This window comes from Ascaphus truei, chromosome 8 (assembly GCF_040206685.1).
Source record: "Ascaphus truei isolate aAscTru1 chromosome 8, aAscTru1.hap1, whole genome shotgun sequence".
Classification (NCBI taxonomy): domain Eukaryota; kingdom Metazoa; phylum Chordata; class Amphibia; order Anura; family Ascaphidae; genus Ascaphus; species Ascaphus truei.
In genome coordinates, this window is record NC_134490.1 from 55,515,688 (window position 1) to 55,535,776 (window position 20,089).

General features: G+C 42.1%; 1 protein-coding gene across 5 annotated transcripts in view; it reads left to right on the top strand.

Moving 5' to 3' along the window:
* Positions 1-20,089, top strand: part of LOC142501763 (cubilin-like) — a 99,980-nt gene that overhangs the window by 47,211 nt on the left and 32,680 nt on the right. For 2 of the 5 annotated variants that reach the window (XM_075612115.1, XM_075612117.1), the window contains exons 19-28: positions 96-249; positions 476-693; positions 9,081-9,113; positions 9,901-9,933; positions 11,995-12,148; positions 12,381-12,598; positions 14,104-14,136; positions 17,904-18,054; positions 18,281-18,498; positions 19,994-20,026. In XM_075612115.1, the coding sequence (XP_075468230.1) occupies positions 96-249; positions 476-693; positions 9,081-9,113; positions 9,901-9,933; positions 11,995-12,148; positions 12,381-12,598; positions 14,104-14,136; positions 17,904-18,054; positions 18,281-18,498; positions 19,994-20,026 (1,245 nt within the window). The remainder of the gene's footprint in view (positions 1-95; positions 250-475; positions 694-9,080; positions 9,114-9,900; positions 9,934-11,994; positions 12,149-12,380; positions 12,599-14,103; positions 14,137-17,903; positions 18,055-18,280; positions 18,499-19,993; positions 20,027-20,089) is intronic. The other 3 variants (XM_075612116.1, XM_075612118.1, XM_075612119.1) reach the window with 3 other exon arrangements.

Below are 20,089 nucleotides of genomic sequence, written 5' to 3' on the forward strand. Positions count from 1 at the left end.
AGAAGAAGAGAAGATAAAAGTAGAATTGGCAAAATGCACATATTTATTTCACAAGCAGCATAATATTTTTTTCATATGTACTGATGTCATTCCAGAACCCAGTTACACATGTGGGGGTTTCTTGACCCAACGTTCAGGGGTAATAGACAGCCCCTTCTATCCAAACAATTACCCAGATAATGCCAACTGTACCTGGGACATCTGGACCACAGTGGGTCATTATGTGGAGCTCAGAATCTTGACTCTAGAGTAAGTATATGTATTTTGGAGAAAGTCCTCCCTTTATATATCCAAATGGGCTTGAGAAAGGAGATGCTTGTTGAAGCCTTGACACACCCGCCCCAGGCTCTGAGTCCCCTCTGTGTGTTATGAGCACTGTCTGTGTGTCACAGGATCTAAGTTCTCTCTGTGTTATGGACCTGTCCATGCATTCTATTTATATTCTCATCCGAATTCTCTTTTTTTCCATGAACAGCCTGGAGACTCACCCCGACTGTTCTTATGACTGGGTGATAATATATGACGGGCGTCCTGGGTACTCTCCCCAGCTTGGGAAGATTTGCAACCCTGGAAACTACACGTTCTACTCCTCCTCTAACATCATGGGCATCAATTTCAGAAGTGACATCTCTGTCCATCTTACTGGCTTCCGGGCTGTGTATACATCATTACATAGACCCAGAACCACGCCAGGTACCGCAATATTACCAAACAATGCCACAGTGTTACACAACATGGGATTTATAGCAAAATAATTCCATATTAAACACTTTTAGCGCATTCAATAACTTTAATGCACATTAAGGCACGTGCAATTTATAGGAAAATAGTCTGGAAAGTTAATCAAAAGCCCCAACATTATTACATTATTACATGACATTTATTAGATACCACAGTATTTAAGACATGAGAGAAATGTGTGCCATCAGTATAAAGAGACGTGAATAATACTGAATACTGAACTCATGAGTAACGTAGTACTAAAACAAAGGGCTTACAGTCTAAATTCTTACCCACAATAAAGGTCAACAAAGCTGGGTCTGATCTCAGCAATTCTCCCACCCTCTGTTTCTCATTTCTCCATGATCGCAGATCACTTCTATTCCTTTCCTTCATACCGTACGTGTGATGTGATACTGACACCCATTACATGTTATACACTGTACGTGTGATGTGACACTGACACGCATTACATGTTATACACTGTATGTGTGATGTGACACTGACAAGCATTACATGTTATACACTGTATGTGTGATGTGACACTGACAAGCATTACATGTTATACACTCTATGTGTGATGTGACACTGACACGCATTACATGTTATACACTGTACGTGTGATGTGACACTGACAAGCATTACATGTTATACACTGTATGTGTGATGTGACACTGACACGCATTACATGTTATACACTGTATGTGTGATGTGACACTGACACGCATTACATGTTATTCACTGTATGTGTGATGTGACACTGACACGCATTATATGTTATACACTGTATGTGTGATGTGACACTGACACACATTACATGTTATACACTCTATACATGTTGAACATTTAATACAGATTAAACATCCTCTTAAATCAGTCACAAGACTAAACTTGTCTTTCTGGCATTTTCTATTTACTGCTTTCCTCTATCAAGGCTTTAATGTGTTCATTTGTGTTTTAGTGTATCCTTCCTTTTTTTTGATCAACAAAGGCTTTCATGTGTTAACTTGTATATATCTACATACATATACACCGTAACGTAATACACACTGCACAGTGTGCTGAATCAGTGCGCTCCATTCCACATCAAGTAGGTTTGAGAAAATCCTTGTGGACAGGCAGGATGAGGGAGCAGGATACACAATATGCAAAAAAATAAACAGTATATAGTGCAATAATGCTTAAAACAATAATTGATGGTGCTATAATCACCAATGGTTATACTTACATAAGTGTGAGTATATTGGGCATATCACACTCTATATACAGGTGTGCAGGCACAGGTGTAGTATATGGCAGATGGCCTCCTGGGTGAGATGCTGTGTGGGTGTAAAAATGTGCAATAAAATAAGCAAAAGAGCCAATGAACTGGAGCGATGACGTTCTCACCGCCCTTCTTCCACGATTGAGTCCACGCCAAGTAGCACAGGTGTCGGGCAGGTGCTGCTTCCAAAAGCGGCCGCTGGAAACAACAGCTGACCCGCACAGGGTTTCCTCTCAGTGCTGCTCCTTCTCCAACTGTACTCTACGCGTTTCGCTAGGCGTACTAGTTTTGTCCGGAATCCTAACACCCTTCACAGCTGATGGCCTAAATATAGGCAGATGGGTTCACCATTGGCTCCACAGCTAATCTAATCTTGGGCGTGCGTTCCGAAATGCAGTAATTGAACTGCAGGGAACACTCCAAACACCGTATCAGTGCACGCAAAACACGCCCCCTTAGAATCCGGACAGCCAATGGAGGACACAAAGTCATATGTCTTTGCATATCAGTGTATGACCCTACTTAGATATTGTGAACGGATAACTATCTTTGTGGAACACAAGCATAAGATCCACTGATATTGAAAGATAAGAATAACATGATATAGAATACTGTACATAAATATCTTAAAGAACAACAACAGATTAAAATAAAAATAAAAACTTAACACAGAGAGTGACGACCTTAAACACTATAAAAAAGCTACTCTTATCTACAATGATTCTGTAACATATTACTAAGTGTACTAGTCGATATTCCGATGGGGTAGCCAGACAGACAACATGAACGATACAAGAAGAATAATGTAGACGGACGTTCACAGAGGTACACAATGGGAGGCTTTATAAGGTGAAATTATAATAAGCTTTATTGTGACTTTTCCATCTCATCAGGAAATTTATCCAAACACAGGTGGGGGGGGGGAACAAAGCTTCTATCCACTTGGGAGTATTTCTAGTGAAATCCTATGCACCTAATTCACATCTCCGTCAGTTAAGCATTTCTCCCAGCCCCAAACACACATAGCATGCAATAAGCAGATATAAGCAGTCTTTTAAGAATGAAAGTCTTATCTGTTAGCTGTGGTTGCGTAAGCTTCTCTGTTCTCCTGGAACCGCACCCATGCGTGCACAGAAAATATCAGCATCCCGGTTTAGAAGTCTTATTTGGTGTCTTGCAATCAGCTAAGCTGGGCAGAGCTCAAGACCGGTCAGCTCCAGAGATGTGTGTTCTCTTGGGCAGTCTCTCCTGTGAGACTCAAGAACCCTGCTCTGTCTCTCCAAAGTCCAGCTCTCAGTCAGAGCTAAGGAGTCCCACTTCCTGTCTCACAAGACAGGCTTTTATAAGCAATCTAAATCAGGCAGGTGGTGTTTAGTAATTAACTACCAGCAGTTAACCACCACACTGCTAGATTAAAGGCACATTACTGAACAGGGATAAGTCCCCTGTTACATACCTCCCCTGTTTGTGGGAAGCTCGGGCTTACCACGGCCAAAGCCCATCCTTCCACTCTCATTCGAGATCTTTCTGTGACTTGAATGAGAGTGGATGGAGGAAGAGAACCCTCTGTCCCGCTGGGATTGGAGCCCTTTCTCCAGTTTATTTTTGTCTCCTCCCGAAGGTGCTTGAGATCAGCACTCCTCAGTCGCTCGAGGAGGACTTTATCCACGTAAAGTCTTTTTATCGCGTGCGCGGTCATGAGATTTCTGTTGCGTCGGGCACTCCTCTTTTTGTAGACGAAGTGTATAGCAACAGTTGTAGAGCAGTTAGGACTAGCCCTTAGAGTTTTCTGCTCTTGAAGCGGTCTTTCTGCAGCTTCTCCACACCACGGAGTCGCCAGTTCAGCTTCTTCAGCTAAGGATCCTTCTGGCTTTGATTCTGCACTCCTACCTCTGTTTGTTGCCTGTTGGGCAGCTGTAGGTTTGGCTAGTGCTTTCTTAGGTGGCTCCAACTTCATAATTTTGTTTTTAAGTTGTGTGGAGTCCCCAACTCTCACTGTACCCGTGTCCTTACGGGCATTAGTTACTGTGGGATACTGGTGCTTGGGCAGAGCCAATACCTTTTTCCGTATTGGAGGAATCTGTAAGTTACTGGTCTGCAGAGTCTCAACCTGTTTTAGTGCGCCTTGCAAGTCTCTTCTCTGAGTCTGTATAAGAGTCTCCTTCATATTCTGGAGCTCTGTAATTTTTGTCGTCAAGGTTGCCGCTGCATCTGTTTTCTCCTTGGTGTACTGACTCAAGGGAATGGAACAGTCTCTCTGTCTCTCCAGCTCTTGCTCCAGTTTCTGAGCCTTCTCACACTCCCTCTCATACAGAGTCACCTGGTATCGAAGCTCCGCTTCCAACGATGCTCTGAAGACATGCAGCGTGGCCTTTAGCTCTTCATACTGCTCTGTGGGGACGTACTGGGTATTCAGACGTTCCTGCAGCGCTTGTACCTCTTTAGCAGCCTGCAGTTTTTCTTCCTGTAGCGTTTGCTGCTTCTCCTCAGCATACTGGAGGTGTGTACGCAGACCTTGCAGTTGGTTCTGCAGTCGGTGCACTGCGTCAAACTTTTCCTTGATTTCTTCTGTCAACTGAAAATTCTCTTCTTTCAGTTTTAAGTTTTCTCTTTTTAATCTTGAATTTTCTCCTTTTTCAGTCTCTGTATTCTTCAGGGCCTCTTTGCAGTCCTCCTTCCATTTACACACATCTGCTTTGAGAATGACAGTCTCCTGGCGTGAGACTTCCTTCTCTAGGTTGAGGGTCTGAAGCTCCTTCTGAGAGACTTTGAGATCTGTATCAAGATTACCAATAGTTTCTTTAGCAATGTCCAGCTCCTCAGTGAGACTGTGTAGTTCCTTTCTGGAAACGTACAGGTCTGTGCGGCAGCTGTTGGTCACATGATGTGAGGCATCCAGTGCTCTGCGGAGTGTCTGAACCTCTTTCTGAGATACGTCCACTTCTATCCGGACACTGTTGACCTCCTGTTGTGAGGCATTCAACTCTATGCGCGAGTGTGAACCTCTTGCTGGAAGACTGTCACCTGCTTCAGTGCCTCCTCATACTTCCGCTTTAGCGTAGCCACCATTTTATCAGATTGGCTCTGCTTTACATCCATGGCGGAAATAGTAGCCTTTGCAGTATCTAGCTCAGTCTTGAGATCCTCCAATTCGGTCTTGGCCGCAAAGTAAATTGCGAGCACAGTCTTCTGTAGCTCAGCATTATTTTTTTTCTCCCTTTCTAATTCTTCACAGAGCAGATCACAGTCATGCCTGGCAATTTTCAGGGCGCCTTCAGGGCTGGTCAAGGGATCGTCACTCACTGGTTCCGGCTCCACTTCCCTGGGATGACTGGTTGAAGGTTCCTCACTGTTGGCACCGGACAGACACTTCTTTGGGGTACACGATTTCTGCCTTGGGCCCTCTTGATATTCGGTTAACCGCGGGACGAATTCTCCATTTTCTCTAGGCTGCAGGGCAACTCTGTCCCCCTTTTTCTCCACAGGATCTGTGGACGTGTCTGTTACTTCCACGGTAAGTGAAGAACCGCTTTTCTTTTTCTTCCTTTTTGTTTTGGATGACTCCGTCCCTTCAGGGATACTGGGGTCTCTATCTTCATTTGAAGTTTTAGCATTGTCACTGGATCCACCCGGCTTTTCTTGCAACTGTAATAGCTGACGGAAATATTCGGTGATCCACTGCTCCCGCTCTGTCTCCTGCTGATCATATTCGTCATCAAAGGGAGCGGTCTTTTCTGTTTGTGCCGAGTTCAGGCACCCCCACCATTCTTGGGGTGTTTTGTGGGTGTGACTCGGTTCGGGTTCCCCGTAAGAGATGTCTTCCTCTTTATTGGACTGGAAAGGGCACTCTTTCGTGGGGTAGGGTTCATTACAGGAACGCTGCATCTTGTCCTCCATTTTTAGGCTATCAGGTGTCATTTTCTTCCTGACCTCAGGAGGCGCTATTGCAGCTGTTGCCACTGTATTTGCTAGAACCCCCAATTGTGGTAATCCTACAGGTGGGCATATTTTGCGTGTAGAGGTCGTAGCTTTCACAGGCATCTCTGTAGAATATCTGTTTCTTGGATAAGTTTTACAATATCAGCAGTTCTGTGCATGCATTTTCTCTTATCAGGTATACAAGATGTGCAGTTGCTAGGTAAAAAAGTCTATTTGCTTTACACCATTTTCTTGCTAGGTGCGATCCCTCCGCTTCAGCAACAGAATTTGGTTTTCTGCCTGAGTTCAGTAATTTTCAGTCTCATCTTTGGGTATTATGGCATTCACACTTCACACTTTGGGTGTCTGTTTTTCTCCCAAGATATACAGTATATAGGCAGACTTTTTTTTACTTGCAGAAAAACATTCTTTGCAGTGGACTATTTCTTTAATTCCCGGCAGGGTGACTCAACACTCAGCAATTGGCTTTGAAATACCTTTTCCCCTTATAGGGCAATTTTACACTCAGCATTTGTTTGCTAAAAATTCCCCTGCTTCAGCACAGTCTTTGTATCAATTTTCACACTTTTCTGCATATACTCCATTCACAGCTGGTAGCCCTATGCGGTGTGGCAACCTTCATTTGCAAAATCAGTACCACTCATGGGTCACCATATGTATTCACTGCTTCAGCGAAACTTTTGAAAACAACAAACACCTATCCCTTTTTAAGGGCTGACTCACTTCTTGAACCCTGACTATGGCTAGAAGGCAAAATCCCTATTTCAATGACTGTATTACACTTTGTGATAGGCAAAAAAAAAAGATTAGCTGTTTCAGCAGTCACTCTCCTCTTAGGATTGGGGCAAAGAGTCCATCTGTGTTTTTGTAAGTTTCAATGCAGTGTAAGTTTTCAGTGGTGTGTATCCCTTTAACTCTGATCTCTGCTGCATGAGGTTTTTTTTTTTTTTTTTTTCTCTCTCTCAGACTTGTTTGTAGGCAAAAAGCATAACAAAAAAATTTCACATAAAACTCTCCGGTCCTTTTTAACTACAAAGACACCTCTTTTCCCACCTCGGACACCATATGTAGACGGACGTTCACAGAGGTACACAATGGGAGGCTTTATAAGGTGAAATTATAATAGGCTTTATTGTGACTTTTCCTTCTCATCAGGAAATGTATCCAAACACAGGGGGGGGGGGGGGGACAAAGCTTCTATCCACTTGGGAGTATTTATAGTGAAATCCTATGCACTTAATTCACATCTCCATCAGTTAAGCATTTCTCCCAGCCCCAAACACACATAGCATGCAATAAGCAGATATAAGCAGTCTTTTAAGAATGAAAGTCTTATCTGTTAGCTCTGGTTGAGTAAGCTTCTCTGTTCTCCTGGAACCGTACCCATGCGTGCACAGAAAATATCAGCATCCAGGTTTAGAAGTCTTATTTGGTGTCTTGCAATCAGCTATGCTGGGCAGAGCTCAAGACCGGTTAGCTCCAGAGATGTGTATTCTCTTGGGCAGTCTCTCCTGTGAGACTCAAGAACCCTACTCTGTCTCTCCAAAGTTCAGCTCTCAGTCAGAGCTAAGGAGTCCCACTTCCTGTCTCACAAGACAGGCTTTTGTAAGCAATCTAAATCAGGCAGGTGGTGTTTAGTAATTAACTACCAGCAGTTAACCACCACACTGCTAGATTAAAGGCACATTACTGAACAGGGATAAGTCCCCTGTTACACATATGTTTACAGGATATTAGTTATTTGAACTTAGATAATGATCACATAAACCATATATTAAATCCATATAGCAATTAATGTTTTGTCACCAAGCTTGTGCTGCTTTGGCACATAGTTCATTACTGCAACAATCAAGAAGAAGGAAAGTGACACAGTAGTAGAGAGCAATACCATATATCTGGTAGATTGAATATTTGGACTTCCCTACCATAAAACTCTGATTGTTTTATATCAGGATACATTACAATGTCATATATGGAAGAAATAATCATACACAAAATCTCATAATAGTAAATATAATAGAACCATTAAAAATACCTACAATATTTAATACATTTTATTTATAAAATAAAGGAATACATATAAAAACAGATTATCTACTGTGTTACTCTGGGTGACACACTGTGTTGCAGTGAGAAATAACGACTATACAGGCATATGATACATAAAGACCAACCCAGTGGAACCTCAAGAATATGTAACCCATAGAGTGCCTCAATGGCAGTGGGTGTGAATTAGACCAGAAACACTCCTAAATCAGAATTGAGAAAATCCTAAGAGGACAAAGCAAAGTGTGCTTAAGACTACAAAGAGGAAGGTAAAGCCAATTTGTTTGTAAATCAGCATTTTCGTGCAAAGTACTGTAGGAACGGTGCTTTAATTCTAACAATACAGGATGAATTAAAGGTCTGGTAAAACAGATCAGATATATAATAGGTATCTCATTTCCCCCCCATAGGTAAAATAGCTCTTTGGGAATATTATGAATACTCACTGATGACCACAGTCACCAGTGGTATCACAGAAAGCGCTGCTATCATTTACAGTATTCCTCAGATATTGCTTTACACATTAGTATCACAACATATGTTGTAAGTGACCCCACTGGTAGCCGAGTCTTTAGAACTAGAAAAGATGTGAATGACATACAATGTAGACATATCAAAGTACAATATTCAGCATTAATAGCACAAATATTACCAAATTTGTATCTAAACCCTTCTCACGCCTATAATCTGGAATGGCCTTCCCTTTAACATCCACCACGCCCCTTCTATTATCAACATCAAGGCCCTTCTCAAAACTCATGTCTGGACAAGGCATTTCAGTTCCTAAAGCTCCTCACCCCTTGCATAAACACGTACAGAACCATAAAACCTTCCTATTGCCTCTGTAGGTTATTTCTACATAACACTTAGGGCAATACCCGCAAAGTTCTGGCAAATGGGGTCTCATATAGCCTGATGTTACTGAAAACAGAAATGAACATTATGCTCCGTGAGTTAACACGATATCCTCAAATGTAATTAAAAAATTATATTTTTGATCCATAAATCTAGATTATTGGTCAAACCATTCCGGTTGGCATTTTAACTCCTGTAAATGCACATTTACATGCATTTTTAGGTTATTGTAACAGAGTTTTTGTTTTTTTTATAGATTACTACCATCCGACCACAGCAACAACAGAAGGTAATAATGTGTAACCTTGTATTTCTAAGGGATATAAAGAAACATCATTATTAATATAATTTATACTGTTAGTAGATAACGTTACATTTCAAGGATAAAACCATTTCAATGTATACCTTTATTAAAGTTAGAAACGGGTTATGGTGTGCATGGGATCTGCATTTGCAATGTTGTGCTTGTAGATGTTTGGCCATCACACACACGCCCACTAGATATAAATATTAACAGGTTTGATATTGCTATTTCCTTTCTGATGGATTACAATTGGAGACGCTACACATCCAGGTATTTCAGCACCCGCCCACTAGGAGCATATATACTGTTCCTATGCTTTCAGGAAAATGTGCTTTTATGGGGTATAAATAGCGCTTGGGACTGTAGTCGCACCGCAAATCAAATGCTAGAAAAACAGTAAACCGTTTGCTGCTTGAATTTTGACGCATTCGACGATCTCTAGTTGTGAGTAAGTGAGTAAAGCAGAGACAAAGACAGGAGAAAGCTACTCCAAGAGCAACTGTGGGCCCAGGCAAAGGGGTCATATAGCTCATTTAAGACAGGAAATTTACATGTATCTCATTAGCAGTTAGGGTAGGTTACAAAATACTATTAATACCTTGGATATCTCTGGTAATTCCAGCTATTCAATATAGTATTTTCAAGATCACATTTCTTTCTCAGAAGTGAAAATACTACACTGCATACTAAAAGACAATCATTTAAATATGGATGTTTGGTCGGTGGGAATATAATTCATATAAATATAATAACAGACCTTTGTTTTTTTCAGGCTTCTACCCTCCGACCCCAAACACAACACCAGGTAATAATGTGTAAACCTTGTAATAGTCCAGAGGTGATCTTTAAATACGTACAGTTCAACCCCGTTATAGCGTGATCCGCTATAACGCGGATCTGCTTATAACGCGGTGTGAGCGTGGACCCCGTATATTTTTTTTGCCAATCTTTACACATACACACCCCTTACCTCTGGTGGTGCTGGGGATCATGGTGGGGCTGCCGATGCATCACTCCTGCCTTCTCCTTCTACCCAATTTGCCTGGGAATTGTGGTGGGGCTGCTGGGGGATTGTAGTGGGGATCAGGCTGCTGGGGGAAGTGCTGGGGCTGCTGGGGGATCGTGGTGGGGATCAGGCTGCTGGGGGAAGGGCTGGGGCTGCTGGGGGGATCGTGGTGGGGATCAGGCTGCTGGGGGAAGTGCTGGGGCTGCTGGGGGAAGTGCTGGGGCTGCTTGGGCTGCTGGGGGAAGTGCTGGGGCTGCTGGGGGATCGTGGTGGGGATCAGGCTGCTGGGGGAAGTGCTGGGGCTGCTGGGGGAAGTGCTGGGGCTGCTTGGGCTGCTGGGGGAAGTTCTGGGGCTGCTTGGGCTGCTGGGGGAAGTGCTGGCGCTGCCGGCGCCTCACTCCTGCCTCCTCCCTCCGTTTGGGCGAGCGGCGGACATTTTTTTTTAAAATGAGCACAGCCCCGGCTATAACACAGTCGGATCGGGTGGCCCCCGAGGACCGCGTTATAATGAGGTTCAGCTGTAATTACCATTACTAGTATTGGCTAGTGAATCTTCCACCAAACCACAATTTTTTTGCCCTCGGTAAAGGTGAAAATGGGACCCGGTGTATACTGTATGGGATCTACCCTTTTAATTGAGTCCATGAAGATATTGGGAGATTACCATCCTGTGATATCATTTTGAAGTGATAACATAGGCTCACAATAAGAGCTTTATATCAGAGCCTGGCACGGGGGCTGGCACGGGGGCTGGCACGGGGGCTGTGCTAATGCCTGAGAACAGCATCAATTGTAGCAAAGACAAATGACACATTTGCTTTCATCTTGATTATTTTAAAATGAATGTAATGCTGTTTCTGCTCCATTTTTGCAATATAAGATTCAGATAAATGGCTCCCATAACACCCACCACAAAGGCCCTAACAATCGAGCAGTTACTCATTCTCAACAGTGATATTTGACCTGGGGCCACAAACAGGTCAGGTTTTTAGGATATCCCTGCTTCAGCACAGGTGGCTCAATAAGTGGCTAAGTCTTTTTACAGCTCTGTGCTTTTGTTTCAATCTGCTGCAATTCTATTGTGCTGGTTTACTCCCGTTTTGCAGCCAGGAGACTTTGGTTAATATCCACGTTATAAGCCTCCCGTGTGCACATAACTATCTGGTTTTGTGCTGTGTCTGGTTAAAGGGAAAATATAAGCGGTCACCGTTTGCTTGGAATTGTGATAAATTCTTGTTCCAAACATTTATATATTTTCATTTACATAATATAATTAATATGAATCTTTGCTTTTCACAGAATTTATTAAAACCGGAGAAGAAAATACATATAATGCTTCTTTTCACAGTCACACATCCCAGGAGACACAATCCTATCTCAGACCCTCACAAAAACTAGCAATGTGACACTGAGGGTTACTGTATTAATTAATGTCTTCCAGCTACACAACTGTAACACACACAAAGTAGAAAATATAGTATACAATAACATCTCATTGTGTAAATGTGATTTTGTTTGTTTCATAAATGAGATGCTGCTTTTTACGACAGTTTTGTACGGTCGTGCAGACAAGAGATTAATAGAGCTCGGGTAATACTCATGCTGGGATTTTATAGCAGATTTTGACACCTTACCTATGTTTTCGGACTCTACATAGAATAGGATGATTACATTATAAAATGGAACCTTACTAATATGTGAATAGGTAAATTCTACATTAAATGAATTATTAACTCACGTGTAATAAGCAATCAAGTAGAGGATCAGAAGAAGAGAAGATAAAAGTATAATTGGCAAAATGCACATATTTATTTCACAGGCAGCAAAATATTTTTTTCATATGTACTGATGTCATTCCAGAACCCAGTTACACATGTGGGGGTTTCCTGTCCCAACCTTCAGGGGTAATATACAGCCCCTTCTATCCAAACAATTACCCAGATAATGCCAACTGTACCTGGGACATCTGGACCACAGTGGGTCATTACGTGGAGCTCAGAATCTTGACTCTAGAGTAAGTATATGTATTTTGGAGAAAGGCCTCCCTTTATTCTGTATATCCGAATGGGCTGGAGAAAGGAGATGCTTGTTGAAGCCTTGACACACCCGCCCCAGGCTCTGAGTCCCCTCTGTGTGTTATGAGCACTGTCTGTGTGTCACAGGATCTAAGTTCTCTCTGTGTTATGGACCTGTCCATGCATTCTGTTTATATTCTCATCTGAATTCTCTTTTTTCCCCATGAACAGCCTGGAGACTCACCCCAACTGTCCTTATGACTGGGTGATAATATATGACGGGCGTTCCGGGTACTCTCCCCAGCTTGGGAAGATTTGCAACCCTGGAAACTACACGCTCTACTCCTCCTCTAACATCATGGGCATCAATTTCAGAAGTGACATCTCTGTCCATCGTACTGGCTTCCTGGCTGTGTATACATCATTACAAAGACCCAGAACCACGCCAGGTACAATGTAACACTGGGGAATACCGCTGTTCTGTCCCAGGCTCACTGTGGCTAGTGAGTTAAAACAGGCAGCTTAACTCAATCCCATATTCCTTATCAGGGGAGACTTCTTATTTTCTGAAGCGTTTATTGGGGCACAAACAGAAATAAAAAGGGGGAAGAGGTACTGAGGGAATACACACTGCACAGCGTGCTGAATCAGTGCGCTTCATTCCATATAAAGTAGGTTTTAAAAAATCCTGAGGACGAGCAATGTCACTGTTTTACTTTTTATAAAGCCAAGTGTGCTAAAGGTGACAAAGAGGAAGGTAAAGCCAATTTGTTTGTAAATCAGCATTTTCGTGTGAAGTACTGTGGGACAGGGGCTTTAATTCTAACAATACTGAAGTATATAGCATGAGTTAAAGGTCTGGTTAAACAGACCAGATATATAATAGGTATCTCATGTCCCCCCCATAAGTAAAACAGCTCTTTGAGAATATTATGAATACTCACTGATGACCACTGTCACAAATGGTATATCAGATCCCACACATCACATGAACACCAAACGTCAACGTTCCCACAGGTATTACAATCCTATTAGATATTGTGCAGCTCAGACAGCGCATTTAAACTCCTGTAAATGAACATTTACACGCATTTTCAGATTATAGTAACAGACTTTTGTTTTTTATAGGCTTCTACCATTCAACCAGGGATATATAGAAACATCATTATTAATATAATTTATACTGTTAGTAGCTAACACCACTTTTCAAGGATAAAACCATTTCAAACTTATACCTTTATTAAAGTTAGAAACGGGTTACTGTGTGCATGGGATCTGCACTTGCAATGTTTGGCCATCACACACACGCCCACTAGATATAAATATTAACAGGTTTGATATTGCTATTTTCTTTATGATTGGGATTGATTACAGTTGGAGACGCTACACATCCAGGTATTTCAGCACCTTCCATCTAGGAGCATATATACTGTTCCTATGTATTCAGGAAAATGTGCTTTTATGGGGTATAAATAGCGCTTGGGACTCTAGTCGCACCGCAAATCAAATGCTAGAAAAACAGTAAACCGTTTGCTACTCGAATTTTGACGCATTCGACCATCTCTAGTTGTGAGTGAGTAAAGCAGAGACGAAGACAGGAAAAAGCTACTCCAAGAGCAACTGTGGGCCCAGGCAAAGGGGTCATATAGCTCATTTAAGACGGGGCCTTTACATGTATCTCATTAGCAGTTAGGGTAGGTTACAAAATACTATTAATACCTTGGATATCTCTGTTAATTCCAGCTATTCAATATAGTATTTTCAGGATCATATTGATTTCTCAGATGTGAAAATATTACACTGCATACTAAAAGACAACCATGTGTATAATACCCATACTCCTCTCTGCTGCCTTGCTGCATACTGCACCCACACTCTACCATAAATCTGGATGTTTGGTCGGTGGGAATATAATTCATAGAAATGTAATAACGGACCTTTGTTTTTTTTCTAGGCTTCTACCCTCCGACCCCAAACACAACACCAGGTAATAATGTGTAAACCTTGTACTTATCCAGCAGTGATCTTTAAATACGTAATTACTATCACTAGTATTAGCTAGTGAAGCTTCTCATGGATCAACAAACCACATTTTTTTGCCCTCTGTAAAACTGAAAATGGGACCCGGTGTATACTGTATGTGATCTACCCATTTAATTGAGTCCATGAAGATATTGGGAGATTACCATCCTGTGGTATATATTTGAAGTGACAACATAGGCTCACAATAAGAGCTTTATATCAGAGGCTGGCACGGGGGCTGTGCTGGTGCCTGAGAACAGCCTCAATTGTAGCAAAGACAAATGACACATTTGCTTTCATCTTGATTATTTTAAAATAAATGTGTGACGGGAGCTTTGTGACAGGCTATAATAATACACTAAATAACTGGGTTGAACTGAACGAGGCTTAAATATAATAAAGTATATTTATTCCTTAAATAGGTGAACACAGCAATATAGTAAAGTAACAGGCAAGAAGTAACACTTACTTGGGAATGGGGGATCAGAAGTATCGAATAGCAATTCTCCAACAATCAGGTACAATCAAGATGGTATCAGAAGACAATGGATATAGGGGTTACCACAGTTTATATATCTTTTGTAACCCTATCCTTAACATTAAGTACAGGCTATTGGATAACAATTAGCTGTATCCAATCTTTAAAGTGGGAACACATTTTAATCCATGCCCTCCTGCTAGTTAGCTCATGCGCACTAGGACCCTGGGGTCTTATTTCTGTAGCCCCACATTTTACATCAGGAATGCCAGCCAGTCTACCAAATGGAATTGTTGGCAGGATACCCTTTGTTGGAAGGTGTAAAATATGACACTCACAGACTGCTCTGGTTTGAGTCGTCTCCGCCCTCAGGTAAACAGTGAGGGTGGCAAAATCCTTTGAACAGCACTTAGGCCCTAGACATTGGGTCGCCTCTCTGACCATCTGCTTCTCTTTGTGCAAAGGAATTTCCTCTGGTTTTTGTCCCTGCCTTGGGACACAGTATTAAAGGTAAAATACAAACATATTAGAATATCCGGTTCTGTTGAGTCCAGCGGGTCCAAACTACCCAGATCTCAATGCCGGAACTGGGACACCATATGGTCCAAGTTTCAGCCCGCTACGACCTTCGGAACCAGAGTTACACAAATACCACTTAAACCGTTTCCTATTTTAATACAAAAATCTCCGCTGTAAATTAAATCACGGTTTTTCACTAAATCCCCATTGAAAACAACGGGCTCCGCCGCCATAGACTTTCAATGGCAAACCGTCGCCATTGGCGGCTATGGGAATCCGCCGCCATAGACTTTCAACGGGGCATCGCCGCCGTTGAAGTCTATGGGGTTTCTCCGCCATAGCCGGTCAAAGGAAATTGGCCGCCATTGGAGTCTATGGGAGAATTCCCGAACCTTCAAGGGGGTCCATACTCCGTCGGGTTGGTCCGAGAGGGTCAAGGATGGTTCTGCAGCCATGCCGGAGCAGTGCCTACAGGTACCCCAAACCCTGGCCCTCAGGACCCTCCGGAACCGGAGGTAAGGATTCATGGTTTGAAGCTTTTCGGACTTAGTCAAATTCCTGAGCTGTTTCTGCTGCCGCCATTGGAACCTATGGCGTGACCCGCTTTCTCGGCACGACCCTTCTCGGGGGTCCAGGATTCGGGGACCCGCTGGTGGTCGAGTGGGGCGAGGTCTAGGAACTAGGGCAAAAAGAATTTTATTTCTGGGTGCCCTAGAACTGTAGATTCCCACGCCACTTAAAGTTGAACTTGACTAACAGTGATCAAAGCTCTTTTTCAGAAAAAGTATCCGCTTTGCGGTTTTGCGGTTTGGACGGCAACCAACTCGTTCCTGGAAAGCGCCGTCGAGGAATCTCCATTGAAGTCAATGAGCCCATTGACTTACAATGGGAAACCGCCGCTCCTCCTCTCGGATGCCACCTGCTGGTCTTCGAGGGAAACAGGTCCAAAACAGCAAGATCCGCCATTGAAATGCATTGAGCTCTAATGGCGGCCTATGGGACTCTGCAAAATGGTGCCTGAAAAGGCGGGAAAATTACACAAAGGGCTATAATCACTAAAGAACTATTAACCCTTGCCCTCCCGGATGGATCCCAGCGTGTGGGTGATGCAGACACTGATATAACAAGATATAACAATAAAGCATGGGTAAAGGGGAATATACATTTTCATGCTATAACAAGGGTTAAACCACATTTCTGGACCACAGCCCAGTTAACCCCTTGTCTCCCTGGTGAGGTCAGGGGATGGCCAAATGGGGGCCACCCCCTTTCTCCCTCTACAAAATATAATGCTGTTTTTGCCCCATTTTTGCAATATACGGTTCAGATAAATGGCTCCCATAACACCCACCACAGAGGCCCTAACAATCAAGCAGTTGCTCATTCCAAACAATGACATTTGACCTGTGGCCACCAACAGGTGAAGTTTTTAGGATTTCCCTGCTTCAGCACAGGTGGCTCAGTCTTTTTACCGCTCTGTGCTTTTGTTTCAACCTGCTGCAATTCTATTGTGCTGGTTTTATTCCCGTTTTGCAGCCAGGAGACTTTAGTTAATAACCATGTTATAAGCCTCCTGCGTGCAATTAACTATCTGGTTTTGTGCTGTGTCTGGTAAAAGGGAAAATATAAGCGGTCACCGTTTGCTTGGAATTGTGATAAATTCTTGTTCCAAACATTTATATATTTTCATTTACATAATATAATTAATATGAATCTTTGCTTTTTACAGAACTTATTAAAACCGGAGAAGAAAATACATATAATGCTTCTTTTCACAGTCACACATCCCAGGAGACATAATCCTATCTCAGACCCTCACAAAAACTAGCAATGTGACACTGAGGGTTACTGTATTTATTAATGTCTTCCAGCTACACAACTTTAACACACACAAAGTAGAAAATGTAGCATACAATTGTTAAGGAAAATATTCTTATTGAAGACACACAAACACCGGAGTAATTCTCCAGCTGGATTTACTATATAGTAAGATGCAGGCTATACCACGAGTATACTCACATAACAAAAACATGATACTGTAAAAGATGTATTCGACCTCCTACAGGGGCGTGGCATTCATTTGATAGTCTTGGATAGAGCCGTACATCTGTGATGCATGCTAGTGTCTGATAGGAGGGTGGAATCTGCATCTTGTAATAGATATAGTAACGTGTGCAGAAATGTGTTTGTGTTCGAACTGGATTGGCTATGATAGGAGGTGTGTGAAGGTCGTGTGCAGAAAAACAGTGAACAACACTTTTGATACCAGGTTTAAAACAGGTGTCGGGTGCAAAAATAAAAATAACACAAAGAAATTAAAAAATGAACAAATAAACAGCAAAACATGTATTTCTGTACTCATCATTTTTAAAGGGACATTTGCACAAATCCTTTCACAATAACATCTTATTGTGTCACTGTGATTTTGTTTGTTTCATAAATGAGATAGAGCTCAGGTAATACTCATGCTGGCCTTTTATAGCTGATTTTGACACCTAACCTATGCTTTTGAACTCTATTTAGCGTAGGATGAATACATTATAAAATGGAAACTTACTAATATGTGAATAGGTGAATTCTACATTAAATGAATTATTAACAAAGTATGTAACTCACGTGTATCATAAGCAATCAAGTAGGATCAGAAGAGAAGATAAAAGTAGAACTGGCAAAATGCACATATTTATTTCACAAGCAGCAAACTATTTTTTTCATATGTACTGATGTCATTCCAGAACCCAGTTACACATGTGGAGGTTTCTTGACCCAACGTTCAGGGGTAATAGACAGCCCCTTCTATCCAAACAATTACCCAGATAATGCCAACTGTACCTGGGACATCCAGACCACGGGTGATTATGTGGAGCTCAGAATCTTAACTCTAGAGTAAGTATATGCATTATGGAGAAAGTCCTCCCTTTATATATCTGATTGGGCTGGAGAAAGGAGATGCTTGTTGAAGCCTTGACACACCCGCCCCAGGCTCTGAGTCCCCTCTGTGTGTTATGAGCACTGTCTGTGTGTCACAGGATCTAAGTTCTCTCAGTGTTATGGACGGTCCATGCATTCTGTTTATATTCTCATCCGAATTCTCTTTTTTCCACATGAACAGCCTGGAGACTCACCCCGACTGTTCTTTTGACTGGGTGATAATATATGACGGACTTTCTGGGTACTCTCCCCAGCTTGGGAAGATTTGCAACCCTGGATACTACACGTTCTACTCCTCCTCTAACATCATGGGCATCAATTTCAGAAGTGATATCTCTGTCCATCGTACTGGCTTCCGGGCTGTGTATACATCATTACATAGACCCAGAACCACGCCAGGTACCGCAATATTACCAAACAATGCCACAGTGTTACACAACATGGGATTTATAGCAAAATAATTTCACTTTTAGCACATTCAATAACTTTAATTAACATTAAGGCGTATGGTGAGGGATTCTCAAAGTGTATTTATTAAAAAATTAATTACATTTTTTTTAGCGGAAAATTGTCTGGAAAGTTAAGGAATAGCCCCAACATTATTGCATGACATTTATTAGATAGTACATTATATCAGAACTGAGTGCCATTATGAAGACGTGAGTAATACTGAATACTTAAGACATGAGTAACGTAGTACTCAGCACTTCTCCAGCCCTCTGTTTGTGATTTCTCCACCATCGCAGATCACTTCTATTCATTTCCCTCATACTGTATGTGTGATGTGACACAATTAGAATCCCCCCCCCCCTTACATTCAGAACTGCCTGGTCAGTAACTCCCCCCCAATCAGGCCCTTAAATCTGCCATCGCCCCTCAACAGATTGAGCCTCCGTTTATAAGGCTGGTGGGAGAGCTTTCTCAAGGATTGCCCCAAGACTGTGGAATAAGCTCCCTGCAGCTTTAAAAAATCAGGAAGCTTCACTTCCATTGAGACAGGAATTAAAAACCTTCCTTTTTAAACAAAGCCTGGCAAACAGACCCTAATTCCAAGGCAGCCATCTTTCCTGCTCCCGTTTGTGTTTCCTGCCCTTTGTTTGTCTTCCTTATCGTTGTCCTATATATGTTTTAGTAGGTCTAGGGTTGCCACCTCTCCGGGTTTGACCCGGAGACTCCGGGTTTCAGGTACTTTCCTCTGGGCTTAGTCCATTAATCCCCGGTGGCGGCGTGCTGCTGCGGCCTCATCTCCGGTGTTCTTCTGCAATTCCCCCTCCATTGCATAAGGATGCCGGGAGACGCCGCCGCAGCAGCACGCCGCCGCCAAATAAGAGAATTTTTTTCCCCCTCCGGGTTGGTCATCAGTTGAAGGTGGCAAGCCTGAGTAGGTCCCGGTTATAGATCTGGGATGGGGGTCCTCTCTGTGTTCTTACTGAGTACTGAGTTTCTTGGTGAGTAGAGCTTTAGAAATAAATACATTTTATGATGATAAAATGTGCATTTAGCAAGGTACCAAGATTGCTAAAATGACACAATCTTCATTACTGGTTTGTAACCACGTAGAATAAAACAGATTATAATAGTTTATCATTTATAAAGTCATTCTAGTTTAGGAAGAAAATGCAATTTTTGTAGGTTGTTATATATTTTTAGTTTGCATAAAGATTATATTGACATATTATTGGTATTTTCAGGATCAGATTGCTTACCCAGAAGTGAAAATATTAAACTATACTAAATGACAACCATGTGTATAATACCCAGTCTCCTCTCTGCTGATTTGCTGCACACTGCATCCATTCTGCCCCCTAAATATGGATGTTTGGTCGGTGGGAATATAATTCATATAAACACATTCAATTTGCAAATTACAATAACAGACCTTTGTTTTTTTCAGGCTTCTACCCTCCGACCCCAAACACAACACCAGGTATTAATGTGTAAACCTTGTAATTATCCAGCAGTGATCTTTAAATACGTAATTACTATCACT